This window comes from Lineus longissimus, chromosome 5, assembly GCF_910592395.1.
Source record: "Lineus longissimus chromosome 5, tnLinLong1.2, whole genome shotgun sequence".
Lineage (NCBI taxonomy): Eukaryota > Metazoa > Nemertea > Pilidiophora > Heteronemertea > Lineidae > Lineus > Lineus longissimus.
This window is the reverse complement of record NC_088312.1, coordinates 14,507,240-14,524,911: the sequence shown is the minus strand read 5'-3', so window position 1 is coordinate 14,524,911 and position 17,672 is coordinate 14,507,240. Positions and strand designations below refer to the sequence as shown.

Sequence of the window (17,672 nt, the reverse complement as noted above, 5' to 3'; positions counted from 1 at the left end):
GCTAGTATGGTAGTAAAGAGAGATGTTACACTGAATGAGAAAAATCGAAAGTAGTAGTTATTACTACAGTCCATTCGACAAGACTTAAGAGTCTTAGAAAGTAAAGTCAGAAACTTTCAACTTTGTAAAATATTCTGGGGACGAATTATCCTCGGGGACGAATTATCCGGGGACGAATTTTCCTGTAACCAAAAAAATGAACTAAAAGTTTTTGGCAAAATCTTTCTTCAGTGACAATGGTATGTTATCTGTGAAAGAATTATCAACAATTATTAACAACATCATGAAGAGAATTGAGATCCATCGTTGATGGAGATCCATCAAATACGTCTCCTTATTCACCCGTGCATCACCTCAGTGTTGTGATTGGCCCTACGTGATGGAAATCCATCAAAGAAATCTCCTTATTCACTTGTACATCACCCCAGTGTTGTGATGTGTGCAGTTGACATCCTTGGCCGACCCCAGCCCTACTCGATGGATATCCATCAAAGATATCTCCTTATTCACCCGTGCATCACCTCAGCGTTGTGATGTGTACAGTTGACATCCTTGGCTGACCCTGGCCCTAAGTAATGGAGATCAATCAAATGAATCTCATTCAGCCATTCACCATCCCCTGGGTTCTGATGTATACAGTTGTCATACTTGGCTGAGCCGTCTTACTTGTAATGGTGATCCGTCAAAGACTTCTAATTCAACCATGTACCACCCCAGTGTTGTGATGGAGACATCCTTAGCTGACCTCACCCTAGATCCTCTTATCTCTTCTCTTTACCAATGAACCACCCAGTGCAGATCAGATACTTGTCCTCATCTTACTCCTCTCACCTCGCCGCTGAATGCCTTTGCCATTGCCAGCGGCTACGTTAACAAGGAGTGTAATTGGCTCACTAATTGCTTGAAAAGAGATGAAGGGATGCTGGAGATACTCTACTCTTTAAGGTGTGGGTTTCAACTACATATAGTGGTCATTCATGTCCCCTCCTGACATGTCTCACATGGTCAATAATATGCTCGTTAGTTTTTCCAGATGGTTTGTGCTGTAGGTTGTGGATTCGAGTAACAGATGATACCCAAACTTTTAATTAATGGTATCTGAAATCACAGTACCTGAGCAGGTTCTCTCAAAAGTTCTGTCAGTAAGTAGGTGTGATTTTTGTTTGGACTTAGTAAGGAAGATACTTATTGTCTTTTGTCTTTTGTGATTTACATGGATAAAATGTAGGCATGGATACAGGGAGTCGGTGAACAATCCCCCTTTAATAAAGAGAGAAATATTTGAAATTCACCAGGAATTTTGGGGAAAATCGCACACCCTCCACTGAGGTACCCGCTCGCTCTGAGACTCATAGATCTGCCTTTCAGATGTATGCTTCTAAATAAGTGTGGTATAATGTTGCCTTCTTACCACGTCCAGCTTCAGCCTATCATACTTCAGGAAAACAAAGTCTGCTGGTCACTTAAATTTTTTGTGGGCACGTCTGGGGAATTCACGACAAAAAAGAAATGTTTGCTTGAAAGCGTCTTTGCTCTCCTTGGCAAAAAAGGTCTTGTCATATTCCTCTAGGTTGTGTTGCTACTTCCCTCTTGCTTGACATTAGTTCGCATTGCATTGCTCAGGGGAACAGACATCCAGTTCAAACACTTAAAAGGACGTCGGCATCGGTTCACATATTCGGTCCCTTTACTTTGCGAAGTCACTAGGAAAAAAACATACAAAAATTGTATTTCAGAAATGAATATGGCTTGGATGTAATGTATTTGTTTTTAGCTCACCTCTTAGCAGAGGTGAGCTTATCCCATACCGTGGCGTCCGTCGTCCGTCGTCGTCGTCGTCGTCGTCGTCGTCGTCGTCGTCGTCGTCGTCGTCGTCGTCGGCGTCGTCGTCGTCGTCGTCGTCGTCCGTCGTCCGTTAGCAGGGCACGTTTCGTAACTGTTAGAGCTATTGAGTTGAAACTTGGTACACATGTACCCTTATGTAATGACACCTGGGAGACCAAGTTTCGGTCCGATTTGTTTCATGGTTTGGCCACCAGGGGGCCAAACGTTAAAAGTGAAAATATGCAATATCTCCCTCAATAGTAGTCGGGAAATTTTGAAAAAAATATGGTAGGTACTTCTAGCAAAGGTGCATCATATATCCTCCGGGTTTTTGATTTGACCTCCTTTTCAAGGTCACAGAGGTCAAATGGTGTAAATTGGCCGTTAGGATGTAACGATGGCACGTTTCTAAACTGCAATGACTATTGATACCAAATTTGGTACACATTTACCCCTTAGTCAGCTGATCTCAGGGACCGAAGTTTGGTCCAATATGATTCACCACTTGACCACCAGGGGGCAAAATCCAAAAACCTTAAAAATGTGATTATTCCTTAACTTCTTGCCCGATTGCCACCAATTTGATATCATGGGTACATCTAACCACAATACAGTATATGTCACACAGGTTTTTAATTTGACCTTCTTGTCAAGGTCACAGAGGTCAAATGGCGTAAATTCGCCGTCAGGCCGTAACAATGGCACGTTTCTTAACTGCAATGACTATTGATCACAAATTAAGTACACATGTACCCCTTGGTCAGGTGATCTCAGGTACCGAAGTTTGGTGCGATCTGATTTGCCGTTTGGCCTCCAGGGAGGGGGCCAAATCCTAAATTCTTAAAAATGCCATTATTCCTAGTAATGACTTGCCCGATTGGCACCAATTTTATATCATAGGTACATCTAATTCTAACAACCATTCAATGTGTCACCCGGGTCTTCTTTGATTTGACCTACTTTTCAAGGTCACAGAGGTCGAATGTACTGTAAATTGGCCATTTTGGGGAAATTGTAATTGCTTGGACCTACATCAAGCCTAACACTACATGACACAAGACCATGCTCTTTATCCATCTTTCCTCCACATGAGGTGAGCACAATGGCCCTGGCCATTTCATTTCATGTAGTCCTGTTTTGGTAATGAACTTGGAGAGTATATATATCTGCCATAATCAACCTCTCTCTAGTTGTTAATTTACTTGCTACAGTGGTCCAAAATTGATCAAAGGCTATCTAATTACCAGGTTGGCCGCGGGAAGCCCCACCAGGACGTGGCAGTTACTACTCAAAGTCAGCATTTGATGTTTGCTCATTTTGACCTTATACAAACAGGAAGGAGTGATTCGACTAAGCCATGCTAATCTTTGTGTGATTATTCGTGATCATGCTGGGGGAATTTGTCCGTATCAGGTTTAATGGCCGCAGTCAGTTTACAATCAGAATTGATGATCTGGGGCTCATGTGGGTGAATCTTTGCGTTGCCGGTGGTAGGCTCCTCCAGTGCTAAGGTAGAACCAAGACGTACTGTCACGGGATGAGTGGATGTTTGGGTCACATGAGGTTGGACTCATAAAGAACCACTTGCCTTGAACTCTGTTTATCGACTAGTAATTGTAACCCTTCACTGAAAAACCAGGCGCATGTTGCTCTGAGCTTGGCAGGTGAGATGCACCAGTTGTTCATTTCACTGTTGTCTACCTTTCGTGAGATCAGAGTACATCAATTCCTTCCATTCTTCATCTTCTGTGCGACATGGGCCTTGCTTTGCTGTGACGAGTCACAAATTTTAGTTTTGTCCGATTCTTTATTATGGGCCCCAGACCAACAGTCTGGGGACCATATTGAGATTGCTGGAAGTTCTACATTCTAATTTCTTCTATCTGTTCACCCACAAACATTATTGTGAGTGTTCTCTAAAACACCTAAATAAACCAAAAATCTTTCTTCCGTATACCACCAAACATAACCCCAACCATTCAACGTCACCAAAGACTTTTCGAAATTTGGATAATTTTGATGACTTTGAAGCGTTTTTATGCGCCAATTTTTCTGATTTGCTTTCAAATCTCGGGCACGACACGTACATTAGCATATAAGCTCCGCCCCGTAATGGTGACGTCATATCCTCATGCATCATGGCGGCGGTATCTCTTTGCCGAAGTGGGGGATCCCCCGAAGTGGCGAGCTGTCGAGTATTTTGAGCAAAGAACGACGGTTGAATGTAGGAATAGAATAAAGGAATAGCCTTAAATGCTTATCGATGATCCATCCTGCCCATCTGAAAAGGTTAGGGTGTTGTTTAAATGTTATTGAGCGTGTGATTTTGAGAAAGCGCGAGCGTGTTTGTCTGGAAATAGATCATCCGCGAAACGGAATAGACTTCAATCCTCCATACGTGTACTGTGTGGGCCCGTGGGGGCTATCAAATTTGCTGACAAGCAAATTTCAAATTTCTAGTTTTACTTATACTTACTGTGTCGACGCATTTTAGCCGATAGAGCTGTGTCTTTTCACATTGACCTAAAATGAACGAGCTGAAAAGTTGACAGCAAAGCAATTGCATTTTTCAAATCCATTCCATCATTGTGGTTGCATTGTGACATCATTTGCTGGCCTCGTTAGCTCGTACTGTGTGACGTCATATCGGCTATTGGCTTTGTCGTTATGAAGTTTCTATGGGCCCTGTGAAGGTATGCGATTCATGGCAACATGTCAATGCATTTATCAAAAGTCCTGATTCAATTTATTGTGTTAAATGTTTCGTATTCAAAGGATCCTTGTTTGGTGAGTCGTTAATCTTTGAAGAGATACAAGTTTGTAGTTTGTAACTTGTGGAGAAAGACAAATAAAAGGTTTCAGTGCTTGTATATTTGATCTGATGCTGATGAAAGTGATATTTCAAATTGCTGACATGAAGCAAAGCTGGGATTTTTATGAAAATGTTTCCTTCAACAAACTTCATGATGGATTGAATAGCTGACCGTTTGATAGGGGTAATCTTCTCTTGTAAAAGAACCTTGAAAGTTTTCGTAGCTGAAAGGTTAGCTTTAATAATTTGAAATTTTTCACTAAAACATTTTTTGAAGGACGATCTGAAGTTTCCATAAAGACCCAACTCCTTTAGGAAAAAGCCTTTTAAATCCATGGTTGGAACTAGGAAGCTCAGCATTCGAGTTAACCGAGTCTTGGAGGTGACTGGATGGATGGATATTCATGAGAGTAATCTTGTTACCTTGGCTGATTATGGAGATGATTGTCAAATGTCATTTTGGAGATCGGCCTCTGCTCCTGGTTGATTAGGGAAATGAATGGATGTCGGACATCATCTTTGACATACACTTAGCTGTCCAAACATGTCCTAGAAATGATGTTCTTGTTTTAAAAACTCCATTTCAGTAGAACCTCCCTTTGCAGACACCTATTTTAAGGACGCTAGTTTTGGTCCTAAATCGGTTGTTGCCATTCAACCTGACCTCTCTAATCAAGACACCTCTCTATTGAGGACAGCACTTGTCAGTCCCGAGGGTGTCCTTAATAGAGAGGTTCTACTTTATTTTGTATGTGATAAATTAACAAATAAGCAATTTTTTGGTCGACATCATCTCAGCAGTAACACATTTAAAAGGGGACATGGACGTGTATGTGAGCCGTGATTAAGGTGATCAGCATATTACCAGCTAATCCATCTGGACAGAATCCGATGGCATTCCTGTCCCCGAAGAGAACTTCTCCTCACCTCAGTGAAAGCTAATTGTGCAGAGAAAGATGTGATGCAAGTGGCTTTATCATTGATTTATCTCCTCTTATTCTATTGTGGCTAATAACATGGAAATCAAAGGACGGTGTCTTGGTGCACGAGGCCCTAGTTGGTGCAGTGTACTGGAGTTGAGGAGGAATAATCATTGAGGAGCAATTGTGTTGTCAGCGTGCAGCCACAGCCCGTCATTGATTACATATTGACGGTCCCGCTGACCGCGCTTTTCGTCACAGGATGGCACATTCATTTGCTACCGTTGATTTAATTGTGATCGACCGGATCCATTGTGTCTCCGCGCAGGAGAATGCTTTGGATGAAATACACAAGTGTGGTTTGCAAATTTGTTCTGATAAATGAATTGTTCTCTCTTTGTTGAGGTAGATGTTCAGTTTGGTGGAGAGAACTGTGTACAGAGTGTGGGGGATGGTGGTTGGAGAATTGGCAAGTCATAGTTGAGATAGTAGGTACTATGAATTAAGCCTAGCAAATGCATAACTACCATCTTTCAGGCGGGCGAGTGTAAACTGACATGAATTTTTTAAGTAAAAGCAATTCTTAGTCTTTTATTCAAAGCTCTTCGCAGCAGAATATTTTTGCGAGTCAAGATTTTTTTCTTCAATGAATTCAAAATTGTCTATTTTGACCAAGAGCTCTTGATAGTGAATAAGCGCTGTGGTGAAGATGTACTCAATGGTCTCAATGTGTGGAGTAATTAAGCCTACAGCACGCAAAGATGGGTATTGATTAGGCAAGTTTTTGAAGTGGTGTGGAAACAGTCCTATGGAACTCTTACTTCTCACCAAAAATTGTTATTTTATGATGATGTGAATGTTTGATGAGGGCAAACCTTTCCCGGCGGTGCATTCATGAAAGCAAAATGTTTGGTGTGGGGAAACTTTTTCGGGCAGTACATCCACGAAAATAGAATATTTGCTGTGGAGAGACTTTGCTGGGCAGTGGACATCCATAAAAGTAGAATGTTTGGTGCGGGTGAACTTTTCCGTGCAGTGTAGATCCATGAAAGCAAATTGTTTGGCATTGGGAGACTTTTCTGAGCAGTGTAGATCCAGGAAAGCAGAATGTTTGGGGTTGGGGAAACTTTTCACAGCAGTGCATCCATGAAAGCAGAATGTTTGGTGTTGGGGAAACTTTTCACAGCAGTGCATCCATGAAAGCAAAATGTTTGGTGTTGGGAGACATTTCACAGCAGTGCATCCATGAAAGCAAAATGTTTGGTGTTGGGGAAACATTTCACAGCAGTACATCCATGAAAGCAGAATGTTTGATGTTGGGAGACATTTCAGGGCAATGCATCCATGAAAGCAGAATGCTTGGTGTGGCGAGCCTTTTCTGGGCTGGGCACCCGTGAAAGCACAATATTTGGAGAAGGTTTTCCGAGCATTGCCTCTACAATAGCAGCAGTCTATTAGCATAATTGGTGATAGTATAGGAATGGTGCCTCAAGGTTGCTTTCTGAATTCCACAACTATGAAACTGAATTTCAGTTATTTGGTCATATTTTCGTACCACCTGGTTCCCTGTTTTTGTTCAGTAACTATTTCTCTCAATTGCTAAGCAAGAGTAGTCTTGTACTGCTACGTGTTGAGGAATATTTTGTTGAATATGATAGCTCCACTCTAGTTTGGTTTCGCCTCTTGCCTTGCATTTGTGTCCAGTTGGCAATTTTTGGCTTGAAGCCTTTTGATTGTTTTAAAAACAGGTTGATGAAATGCACTGTTCATGTTTTTCAAATGATACATATGGTGTTACAAACAATTGCCAATACATGTATAACCCATTAACTTACATGTACAAATTTTGCCTGAACGTTATGCGGGGTCCTGTGATGTTGATAGCATTCAGGCTTTGGTATTCTTTCCTTTTAAATGAACATGTTCAATACAAAATGACAACGACAATATAAAAACTGTGTTCATACTTTGGGAAACAAAAATAGAAAAGATGTCTGTTATTTTTGATGCTCAGATATTTTTGTGTCTGTTTGATGTGAAAGGTTAAAAACATTTTTCTTCATGGGCAACTTTGAAGATGAAGCCACAGTGTGAATTGTTAAGCCAAAAGGTGTCATCGTCCTCTTTGACTTGTCATGTTTAAGACTTGGCCACAATGCCTGCCCATTTAGCACTAGCAAATAGCTGAGGAGCCAATTACTCAATGTCTAAAACCATCACATCATTGTGGGTAGGAATGAAAAAGTCTACGAGAGTAATCCCTTTGTGCTTCTTTTGGTATCACATTCTTGTGTCGATTTCACTGGTACTTTTCATGTCAAAACTGTGGAGAAAAATGATATTCAACAATGATGTGTGTTAGCATTTTGTAAGATCTCTTTTTAGAAAAAAATCATGCTGTGGCTTTCTACCAGTATCTTGTCTGGATACATTGGTGACTTCAGACTCTGTCTCAGTACTTATTTCTTGCTATAACTATCACTTGAAGGATGTGATGCTTTCTTCTTTTTGTTTCTGTCCACATTTATAGCTCCACCCTTGAAGTGTTTGGTAAGGCAACTGATACCTCCAGTTTGGTATCAATTTTTTGGAACACATTGTAATTTCATGCAAGTTTGCTTGTTTGCAAGAGATATCACCCACATCTGAATGAAACAATATCTAAAATAAAAGGTTTTACTGTCCCAGTGCTATGTATGTGACCAGTACACTTGTAGTTTAGCAGACATGACCATAAGTAATCCTTCCAATGGGTAATAGGATATACTCTGTCTCACATTTTTTATGTTCTGCATAATAAAAATACCATTTCAGAAACGAGTTATTGAATTTTCAAATGCGTTTGGCACTTGAGGGGCCTTGTTTCTGCTTATGAAGTGAACTTGAGATTTCTGATGTGCCGAGCTTTGATTTTACCAAGGAATGGCCAGATTTCGTTTCCTAATCCATAGAGATTTAGGATCATGACTTTTCAGACTGTGTGATGTTGTACACTACAAATCCACTTATTGACATGACAGGTTCTTTTGAAAGTAATGTTGAAAAAAAATTATGCCAGTTTTGATGTATCACATTGTAATGTAATGTAATGTAACGTAATGTTTCGTAGCATAACATAACGTTACCAGTGTGTAGCATAGCATAACATAATGTAATGTAATGTAATTACCAATTTATATCAGAAGAAAGATGTTAGGTCAAAGGTGCAGTTGAGTGAAATACTTTGGGAAAAGATGAGCTTTACCTGCTTTTCAACGTTTTCACATGACATGAATTCTACAGGGGCCTCAGGGCTATTAAACTGTAGTTGTGATTTTCGTAGTTCGTAGTTCTCATGCAGCTTTCTTGTGGTTCTCAATGCATTCAAATAACTACCCCAACAACACTTCCAATGTTAATTTATTGAAACCTTGATAAATTTCATTTCCACAAAAAACAACTAATATCACCGTTTACATCAGAATGAAGCAGGCACGTTCCAAAACATCAGTGACTTCGTAACTAAACACAGTTAATAACGTCATTATTACAATTCTCCCGTAGCACATATAAGTCTTGTAGCCATGTCATTACATTATCTCCCTCTATGTTTATTTCCCAATGGATACAAGTCCACGTCTCTTTGTATGCCGAACACATCTCAAACATCTCTGTAGGCCATGGAGACTTCCTTGTTAGCTCTTACGAGTTGTCGCTCGTATTTTATGGTGAAATCCCAACCCACACAACGGTAATTAAAGACAAAATTTATCTTTCCATTCTGAAATGGGGGAAAGTCTTGTGCATTTAGAATTTGAAGTGGCGAAATGTGTGAAGCCAAATCGAGTTTGAGGAAAGGACCTCCTAGGGAAGAAATAAAAAGATTGAGTTGCGAGCTGAGCGTCAACCAGGACATTAGTAGCTCCATTAACAGTACTAGCATATACCCATGGAGCGGGCAAAGTTGAAATGTAATATACATTAGTTAAATGGGCACGATGATTGAGCTACATTAAATTTCTAACGTTACTGAAGTTTTATTAAAGGTTAAACACGAAATTAACTGCATTTAGGGACTTATTGCTGCTATCTACATGCAACCCCCAATAGATTGATTGGAGTACGCTATTTTGCACAATGCATTGAGACCAGTGACAGCAGGTCCTGTTCCAAATAAGGCCCTCACATATTAGGCATATCACCTACCCACTCCCGTACCCAATGCCACTGTCGGACCAAAGCCAGGCGCATGGAGAGATGCAGAACGCAATTCAAACTGACAACATCAGTCAGTAAAGAATAAAACAAAGAGCAAGCGCTACAACCTGGTCCATGGTGCAGGGTATTAGCAGGGAGATTAATGATTAGCCTGTTCTATTTTAGTTCTATTCGAGAAACACTGACCTGAGTGATAAGGCAAATTCTGGAGAGTGGCCTACTGGAACATGCAGTCAGGGTATCAATAAACAGTTATGCCAGGATGGACAAAATATGTACAGTCAAGCACTACATACGTGCTGGAAGCTAATACTGATGTGGCAGGGAGAATATGCGTGAAGTTTGTGTATGCTTTTGAGAATGAGCGGAGCTCTCCAGTCGACGTGCTCTCTGAAAAGTTGTTATTTATTCTAAAACCACGAAGATATTCGACGTATGACACCCTCAGTGACACTCTTACATATGATCCAGACCTACGAAGCCAAAGGTTGCAAGAATTCGACGCATTTCCAAAGCCCAATTTTGAAACAAAAATCGCCTCCTAAATAGCGACCACAACGCGCATTATAGTATAGATTGGGCGATTGTAATGGAAAAAAGAGGAAACCTCACAAGGGTATACCAGGCCCGACCGGACGAGGTGACTGGCGCTAATGTTTCCACATGGTTATTCCGACTACCAGTGACTATGCTCGTGGGGCGATGTAGTATGGTGGTTTTGCTATATATACATACCTCTTGTGAGCGTGTGCAAGGCACTCTTTTACCATATTCTCATTTTCGAATAAGGCTCGTTGGCGGTGTGGTCAAGTAGTAAAGGTGTTAGAACATCCATCAACATCGCCTAATTACTGTAGAATTCCCATGCGACTTTCTGAATGGAACCCTATTGTCCACATGTTCTGCAGGCCGAATCTAACTCACTAATGTGCGCCAAAGTTTTGATCAGAAAAAATGAATATTCATGGCAAAATAAAACCGGAGGAAATGCTGATCGTGTGAAATTCAGTTTAGAGCTGTGGTTCAATGCATAGCTCTAGTGACAAATTGGCTTCTGTCTTAGGTTAATTTACTTTGAAATATTAAACTCTGAAATTGACTCGAACCATCACTATCCTGTTTTACGACTATTTTGATGATGCTGCGTGTACTGGGTACAGCCATACATCTTCGAGGGGTGTCCTCTTTGAAGACAAATTAACAAGGCGACTCAAATCCCAAGCTGTTTGCTTTATAAATCAATATTCTTCTCTTCTTTCGCAGTGAACGTCTAACCAACTTTTAATTACATTAAAAACACAGTCTGACTGATGTATTCTTCCACAGATGTTGATATTGAACAGTTTGTCGTGTTTGCTCAAAGTTTGACTTTCTTTGGGGGCAAATTTAGCTTTTAGTTACAGCTCTCATGGCTGTGGATGTGCATTTGCGCCAATTTGATTTGATTGGGAGCTTAAGTCCTGACCAAATACGTGGCGGAGCCGAGGTTTTGGCTAGAATTTTTGCTCCACGCAAGCGGTTTTGGTGAGTCAATCAATGCATCAATGAGGTATCAATTTCTATATTCTAAAACATCTCAAATTAAACAGCGAATAATGTGATTTTCAATACTTTTTGCCAGCTTCCTTATTTTGCACCAACCCAAGTGGTTTTGGTGTCCAAACCATAACCGCCAAATTCAAATCAAGGCTTCGTAGACACTTTGTGCATTTACACTGCAAACTGCAGTTCATTATAAATCTAGATGTTTAAGAATTCCTCTCCAAAAATCAACGTTTACCAAAACTCGATTATGACAGTATGACCAGGATGACTGTTGAATAGAAATCTGTGTCCAATTGCTTTTGTGATAATTCCATTATTATTTAATGTGAATTACAATCGTGAAGGTGAAAACACCTCTCTTCCTCTTGTTGGTTGAGTGCTTAATCATTCAGCTGGGTACCCTACAGCCATATTACCTCACTATGTTCACTCAGGATTCAATTTTCAAAAGTGGTAATTTATTGACAAATTACCGCTGCATCAGAAGCGTCATCAAGAGGAATTAATTGCTCACTTAACAGCTTCATTATGTTTACCTTCGAGCTCATATGTTATTATCCTTACTAGGAGTTCTCTACTGCCTGGGATGTGTTGACTTAATAATAAAAAAGTTGCGTTTTTTCTCGGTATTGGGAGGAAATATCAGGTTGTTGTACAACATGTTAGGTAAAGCATCAGGTTTTTGTGCTGGGTGTAGTTTGGTGGCAAATGTTGCAAAATATGACATAGTTTGATGCAGAATTTCGATAGGTGTTCAGTCTACAGATATGATGACAGGCCATGATTTGTTCTTTAATGGGGGTAAATAGGTAGGAGGCAGGTGAACCAAAATCAGTTCATTGGTGTCTCCACAATCTTAGTCTAGTATGCAGGATGTTTGACATGTTCAGGTTAAGCACCAGGTATATGTGCTAGGTTTAGTTTGCTGGTGAAAGTCACAGTGTTGCAAAACATGTTGTTTGCTGCCGGGTATTGTCAGGTTACAGTGACAGGCCGTGATTTGTTCTTTAAAGGAAGGCTATAGTCGGAGGCAGGTTGACCAAAATTGCTTGAGTGGTGTCTTTAGTATCTTATAGTACATCAGACATGTCAGGGTAAGCACCTGGTTTTTCGTACTCAGTGCAGTTTGCTGGCAAAAAATCACGGTTTTGCCAAACATGTTGTTTGCTGCCGGGTATTGTCAGGTTTTTGCCTGTTTGTATGATGACAGGCCATGATTTGTTCTTTGAAGGGAGAAAATATAGGTTGGATGTCGACCAAAAGCAGTTGATTTGTTTCTCCACCATCTTTCAGTACATCTGTGTGATGTACGACATGTTAGATTTTCCCACCACGTTTTGGTAATCAGCGAAGTCACAGTGTGGCAAAACATGACATAGTTCGCTGTCGGTATATAATTATTGACAGGTGTTTTGCCAGCTGGTATAATATATTTAATAAAATACATGATGACAGACCATAATAGTTGATCTTGTAGAGAGACAAGAGGGAGGAGGCAGATGGTTGATTGGTGTCTACACTGTTTTACAGTACATGGGCACAATTTACGCTCATCACTAGAAAGGTTTTGCACTACTCTTCTGGCTCTCACTCTGACTATATCTCCACGGTGGAATCACAGTAATCTAGTGATATATTAGATCTACTTTGAATTGAGAAATGTTTTTATATTGATGTTTCATGCGACTTTACAGTAGCATTTTAAAATTCAAAAGTACACCTGTAGATGGATGGATCAGATGGATAAAACAAAGTCCTTATCCAAATCGTTGATTATCATCAAAACTTGGAATACAACTTCATAACTTTCACCTGATACACTGGTCCGATTTTGAATTTACGATATTGTTGTGCAGGTTGTTTATCCATGAGAAAATGATATGACAGTTTAGTTAAATCGAAGATGATTCATATTCTTTCAAAACGTTGGAAGTCAAAGTGGAAGTCGTAAATGATACGCAACCTTGGCAGGAAGTTAATAAAACCACCTCCAAATTTCAAAAATTTCCAAAATTTTGGCAGTAATGTCAACAGTTTCTTCATGAAGTCCTCCATGTACATTACATATTTGAAAAAGCGTGTTATGTTCTTCACCACTGTTGGCACAGGCATTCAGTTGAGACCCAAATTTAAATATTGACAAATAAAGAAACTCATTTTCCTCATCTTTTCTCTTTCCAGGGTGCTGTTTTGTAACTTTTTATAAACGCCAACATGCACTGGATGCACAGAATGATCTACACAACTTGAAACCTATGCCAGGGGTAAGTCGATTATATTATTACTTCTTTCTGTTTGTATCGTATTCTGTTATGAGATGGTCCCTTGACACACATTTGCGATGGCCCCTTGACACACATCTGCATGTATTTGGAAAAATGTCGGCCACCTTCTTGATTGCATATTTTGTGATGTTACATGAAAAATATTTTGGCAAAATCCCTGGACACCAAATCTTATTTACCCTGAACATTCTCAAGAAATGGATGGTGTATTTGCCTTTGGTTCTAGTGAATAAAATATTCATCAGCAAATAGAGTTCAGAGATGGATAGTGATGAAATTTGTGGTTTTCAGTTGAGGGTTGACCATAGGCATGACATTTTTGGCTATAACTTGAAAATCTAAAGCAATTAGGAATGGTACAATTTCAAAGGTTCTATTCTTTGAAAAAGTATACTAATTGCTTTCGGATTTCAAGTCATAGCTAAAATGGTGGTACTCTAAAGGAGCCCTTGTACCTTGATGCACCCTTATTCCTGATCATCAAGTGCAGCTGCACATTTTCAATGAAGAACATGGCGGATATTTCATTCATACATGTATCTTTTGGTAATCTAACGCTGCTTTTATGTACTACTCAAGATTTTGTCATGCATGGCCCAGCGCATTCTGAGGTATACAGTACATTTTACACAAAATATCAAATTTGTACTGTTGACAAATGAGATTAGAAGCAAATTGTTGCAGGTATGGTATTGGCAGTTAGAGGGTTAACTGCTCTAGTGCCATGTCCTATTGCTGAAGGTCCCTGTTATAGAATCCATAATCACTTCTTACAGATTTGCCTGGCCCATTTATGATTCACATGTCAGGTCTCTTTACCGTAAATCCTTGCACGCCAGATTTATTCCCAAACAGCTGCTAATAAAATGCTACCCCGTTATACGGAAATTTGTTCTCATTAATGCTTTATGTGGAACCTGGTGTGCGCGATCGTTGGGCCCGCCGCCGTCAGGCCATGATTTGATGAAGTCTATTATGGAATGCATTATTCATTCGACGACTGCTGGGCTCAGATGAGACGTTATGACTGCTCGTACCACACGGGTCACAGCCATATTCTCGCCATTTACAGTGCGCCTAATCTTGTTTGGTGTGAGGTTTGGGAGAATCTTTCCTTTGACATGTTTCTTATTCTGAGCACTTTAGAGGCTTCTGGTGACTCGCTGTTGGCTCATCCCTGCGGGGCAAACCCATTAGGATAGTTGTGTTCTCAGCATTGAGGTTTCGGGCATCTTGGGGGGCGTGCGTCCATCTGTGGTTTGTTTATGCTTGCTAAAAACGGACCAACTTTGGCTTCCCATCAGCTAGTGTGGCCACTGAGTTTACAACGCTTATGAATTAACAAGCCCATTGGCTTCGAGGGTCGTAGCTTTAATTTATTAGCTCATCTACGCGTGTAGGCCTCCCCCACAAAAGTGCAAAACGAAACAGCTAAGCTATGCATCAATTATAAAGGGAACTAAAAGCTTTTAAGGCTAGCTGCTCCCAATAGTAATCTATTGAGTTCAAACTCTGAGTTTTTGCTAGCTCATGTTAATACAATATGTTTAGTGCTGAAGTAATTCAAAATTAATTGGTGCCCTGAAAAATCCCATGTATTTTGAGCTCAGATGACTCACAGTTTCAAAAACCCCATCATTATGAGAAAGTGCTCACCAAATGAGCCATTTGAATTGCTGTAAGTTGCGATTTAAATCACATGCAACAATTATCTCTCGTTGGCAGATGTTGTCACATACAGCTACCAGTATCAAAAATCAGCAAATGCAGCAACTTGCAATTAACATTTAAAAACCCCGGTGATTACCAGTTTTACCCGCAGTCGAAATATATTTTTTTCTCGCAGGTGACAACGATTAACATCTGTCCTTTGCAGGGATGCATGGAATTTATCAAATAAAACGTATTCCTCCGAATGACTTTGAGCCCTATTTTCTCTAAGCATTTCTCAATGAGTTCTCTTTGGTGAAAAGTGTCAACTCCAAACTGAAGTTTTGTGTCACCCAAAGACTAAGCATCTTTTGTGCCTAAATATGGTTGAAATATCCTTGAAATTATTTTACTGCAGAACGCATGAAATGAAACATGATACAAAATGAGAAAAGCTCACCATATTCGCCTGTACCATCTTGAAGTTTTGTCATCTCATTATTTATGCACTTTTCTGACTTTGATGTGCAAATTTCCATGAAAAAACATTATTCTGCAAGACGAGCTGCCATCATCAACACCTGTGAGGTGCTCTCATGTGTTAGAATTGCTCATCAGTCTCTGCCAGTTTGGGTGGAAAACTAGTATTTGGAATAAAGAGTCAGTTTTTGTTTCTATGTCTCTCAAAGCAATATCATTGAACATGTTGATGATTGCATTGAAGAAGGTGATATCTTCGCTTTGGTGTTTTGGATTATCTAGCTGTGCGGAACCATTCAGTGGTAAGGTTCTGTCTGATGTTTAAAGGAGCCATCATCCGTATTGTTTGGTGGTGCCAATTTCTGTCTGTATTTGAGGTGTCAATTCATATCTTAATGTTGGTGATCAAAGGAGCTGTCATTCATATTCTAGGTGTCAATTCCCAGGTTTATGTTGGTGATCAAAGGAACCGACATTCTTTTTCTAGGTGTTGATTCCTAGGTTTATATAGGTGTCAATTTCTAGGTTTATATAGGTGTCAATTTCTAATTTACGTTGATGATCAAATGAGCTGTCATTCCTTATTCTATGTTTATGTTGGTGATCGAAGAAGCTGTCGTCTGTATTCTAGGTGTCAATTCCTTGGTTTATGTTGGTGATCAAAGGAGCTGTAGTCCATATTCTAGGTGTCAATTCCTTGGTTTATGTTGGTGATCAAAGGAGCTGTAGTCCATATTCTAGGTGTCATTTTGTGTCATTCAAACTTACCTATGGAACACTTTTGCATGTTACTCCATTTGGGCTCAAACACAAGAGTATCCCTTTAATTTTCTAAAGGGAGAACTGAGTTAACAGCTCGGCCGCCAGGCGGCGCCCTGACCGATCCCGCGAGATCGCGCCGATCTCATGCCGCCATATTCAGTCTTTACTCTTGTGCTTCTACGAAGCACATCGTTTTTTCAAAGCTGCCGTGAATTCGATTTAAAACCAAATTCAACCAGCCAAGTCTAGACGATTTTTGGGTTCATTCACCTACGGAGTAGACCGCCAAACTAATCTTGGCATTAGTATTGTCCAGTCTATTTAATTATAGACATTTTCTTAGCTAGCTTAGTCGACCCGGCTCCATTATTTTGATCTTGGTAGGGTAGAGTTAAGTAGGCTATTCTCCGCTCTATTGTAATAAACAAGACTCAGATCCATTGCAATAGTGTTTAATTCAAGTAGGCATGTTTTCCTTTCCATTAATTATTGCGTCCTTTCTGGCCTACTTGGGGTTCCCAGTGTTTTTATTGTCATTGGTACCATTTTTTATATGGCGTACCCCTCCGACGGCATCCTTTGTCTCACCACAAAGGAATGCGTCTGGTGGCGGGAAACGGGCCGCGAAGACGCCTAAACCCTCTTCCGGTTCCGTTTCCGGGCATATAACCCGGAGGTCTAGCAAACCTCCCGCCACCACCCCTTCCGTCAGCCGAGTTCCGGTTCCGGCCGCGGCTGCGAAGGATGCGGGATCTGACATTATTAATGTCTGTGGTCCCAAGGGAGACTTACATCCAATAAGTCTCCAAGGGTTTAATATACCCCGGACCTCAGGGAACCTTCCGGTTCCCCTGTCGTCCGCTCCCCCGAGTACAAGCCCTTTGTACCCGCGGGAGCACCCTGCTTCCGGTCCGCCGATTGCAGTTCCGGTTACTGACGCGGGTTCCCGTTTTTCAGTAACCGAAGACTCTACTGGGGGTTTTTCTCAGTCTTTACTGCGAAATAACCCCAGTCCTCACGGACACAGTAGAGTAGGGCCGGACCTTATAACGCCACCTCCGAAACGCCATGCGTCTTCGGTAACAGCGTTTCCGCCCTCCGTACCTCCTTCTAAAAGGGCTTCCGGTAGCTCCATACCGGCGAAGGAGTTACGGGCATTTCCGGTTTCGGACTTCGTCCTACCGGAAATGCAGGCAC

The 17,672-nt window shown here is 40.7% G+C and overlaps 1 protein-coding gene across 5 annotated transcripts in view; it reads left to right on the top strand.

Annotated features, from left to right (window-relative positions):
* The window catches only part of LOC135488362 (CUGBP Elav-like family member 1), a 233,844-nt gene that overhangs the window by 120,511 nt on the left and 95,661 nt on the right, over positions 1-17,672 (top strand). For all 5 annotated transcript variants that reach the window (XM_064772946.1, XM_064772949.1, XM_064772948.1 and 2 more), the window contains exon 4: positions 13,480-13,562. In XM_064772946.1, the coding sequence (XP_064629016.1) occupies positions 13,480-13,562 (83 nt within the window). The remainder of the gene's footprint in view (positions 1-13,479; positions 13,563-17,672) is intronic.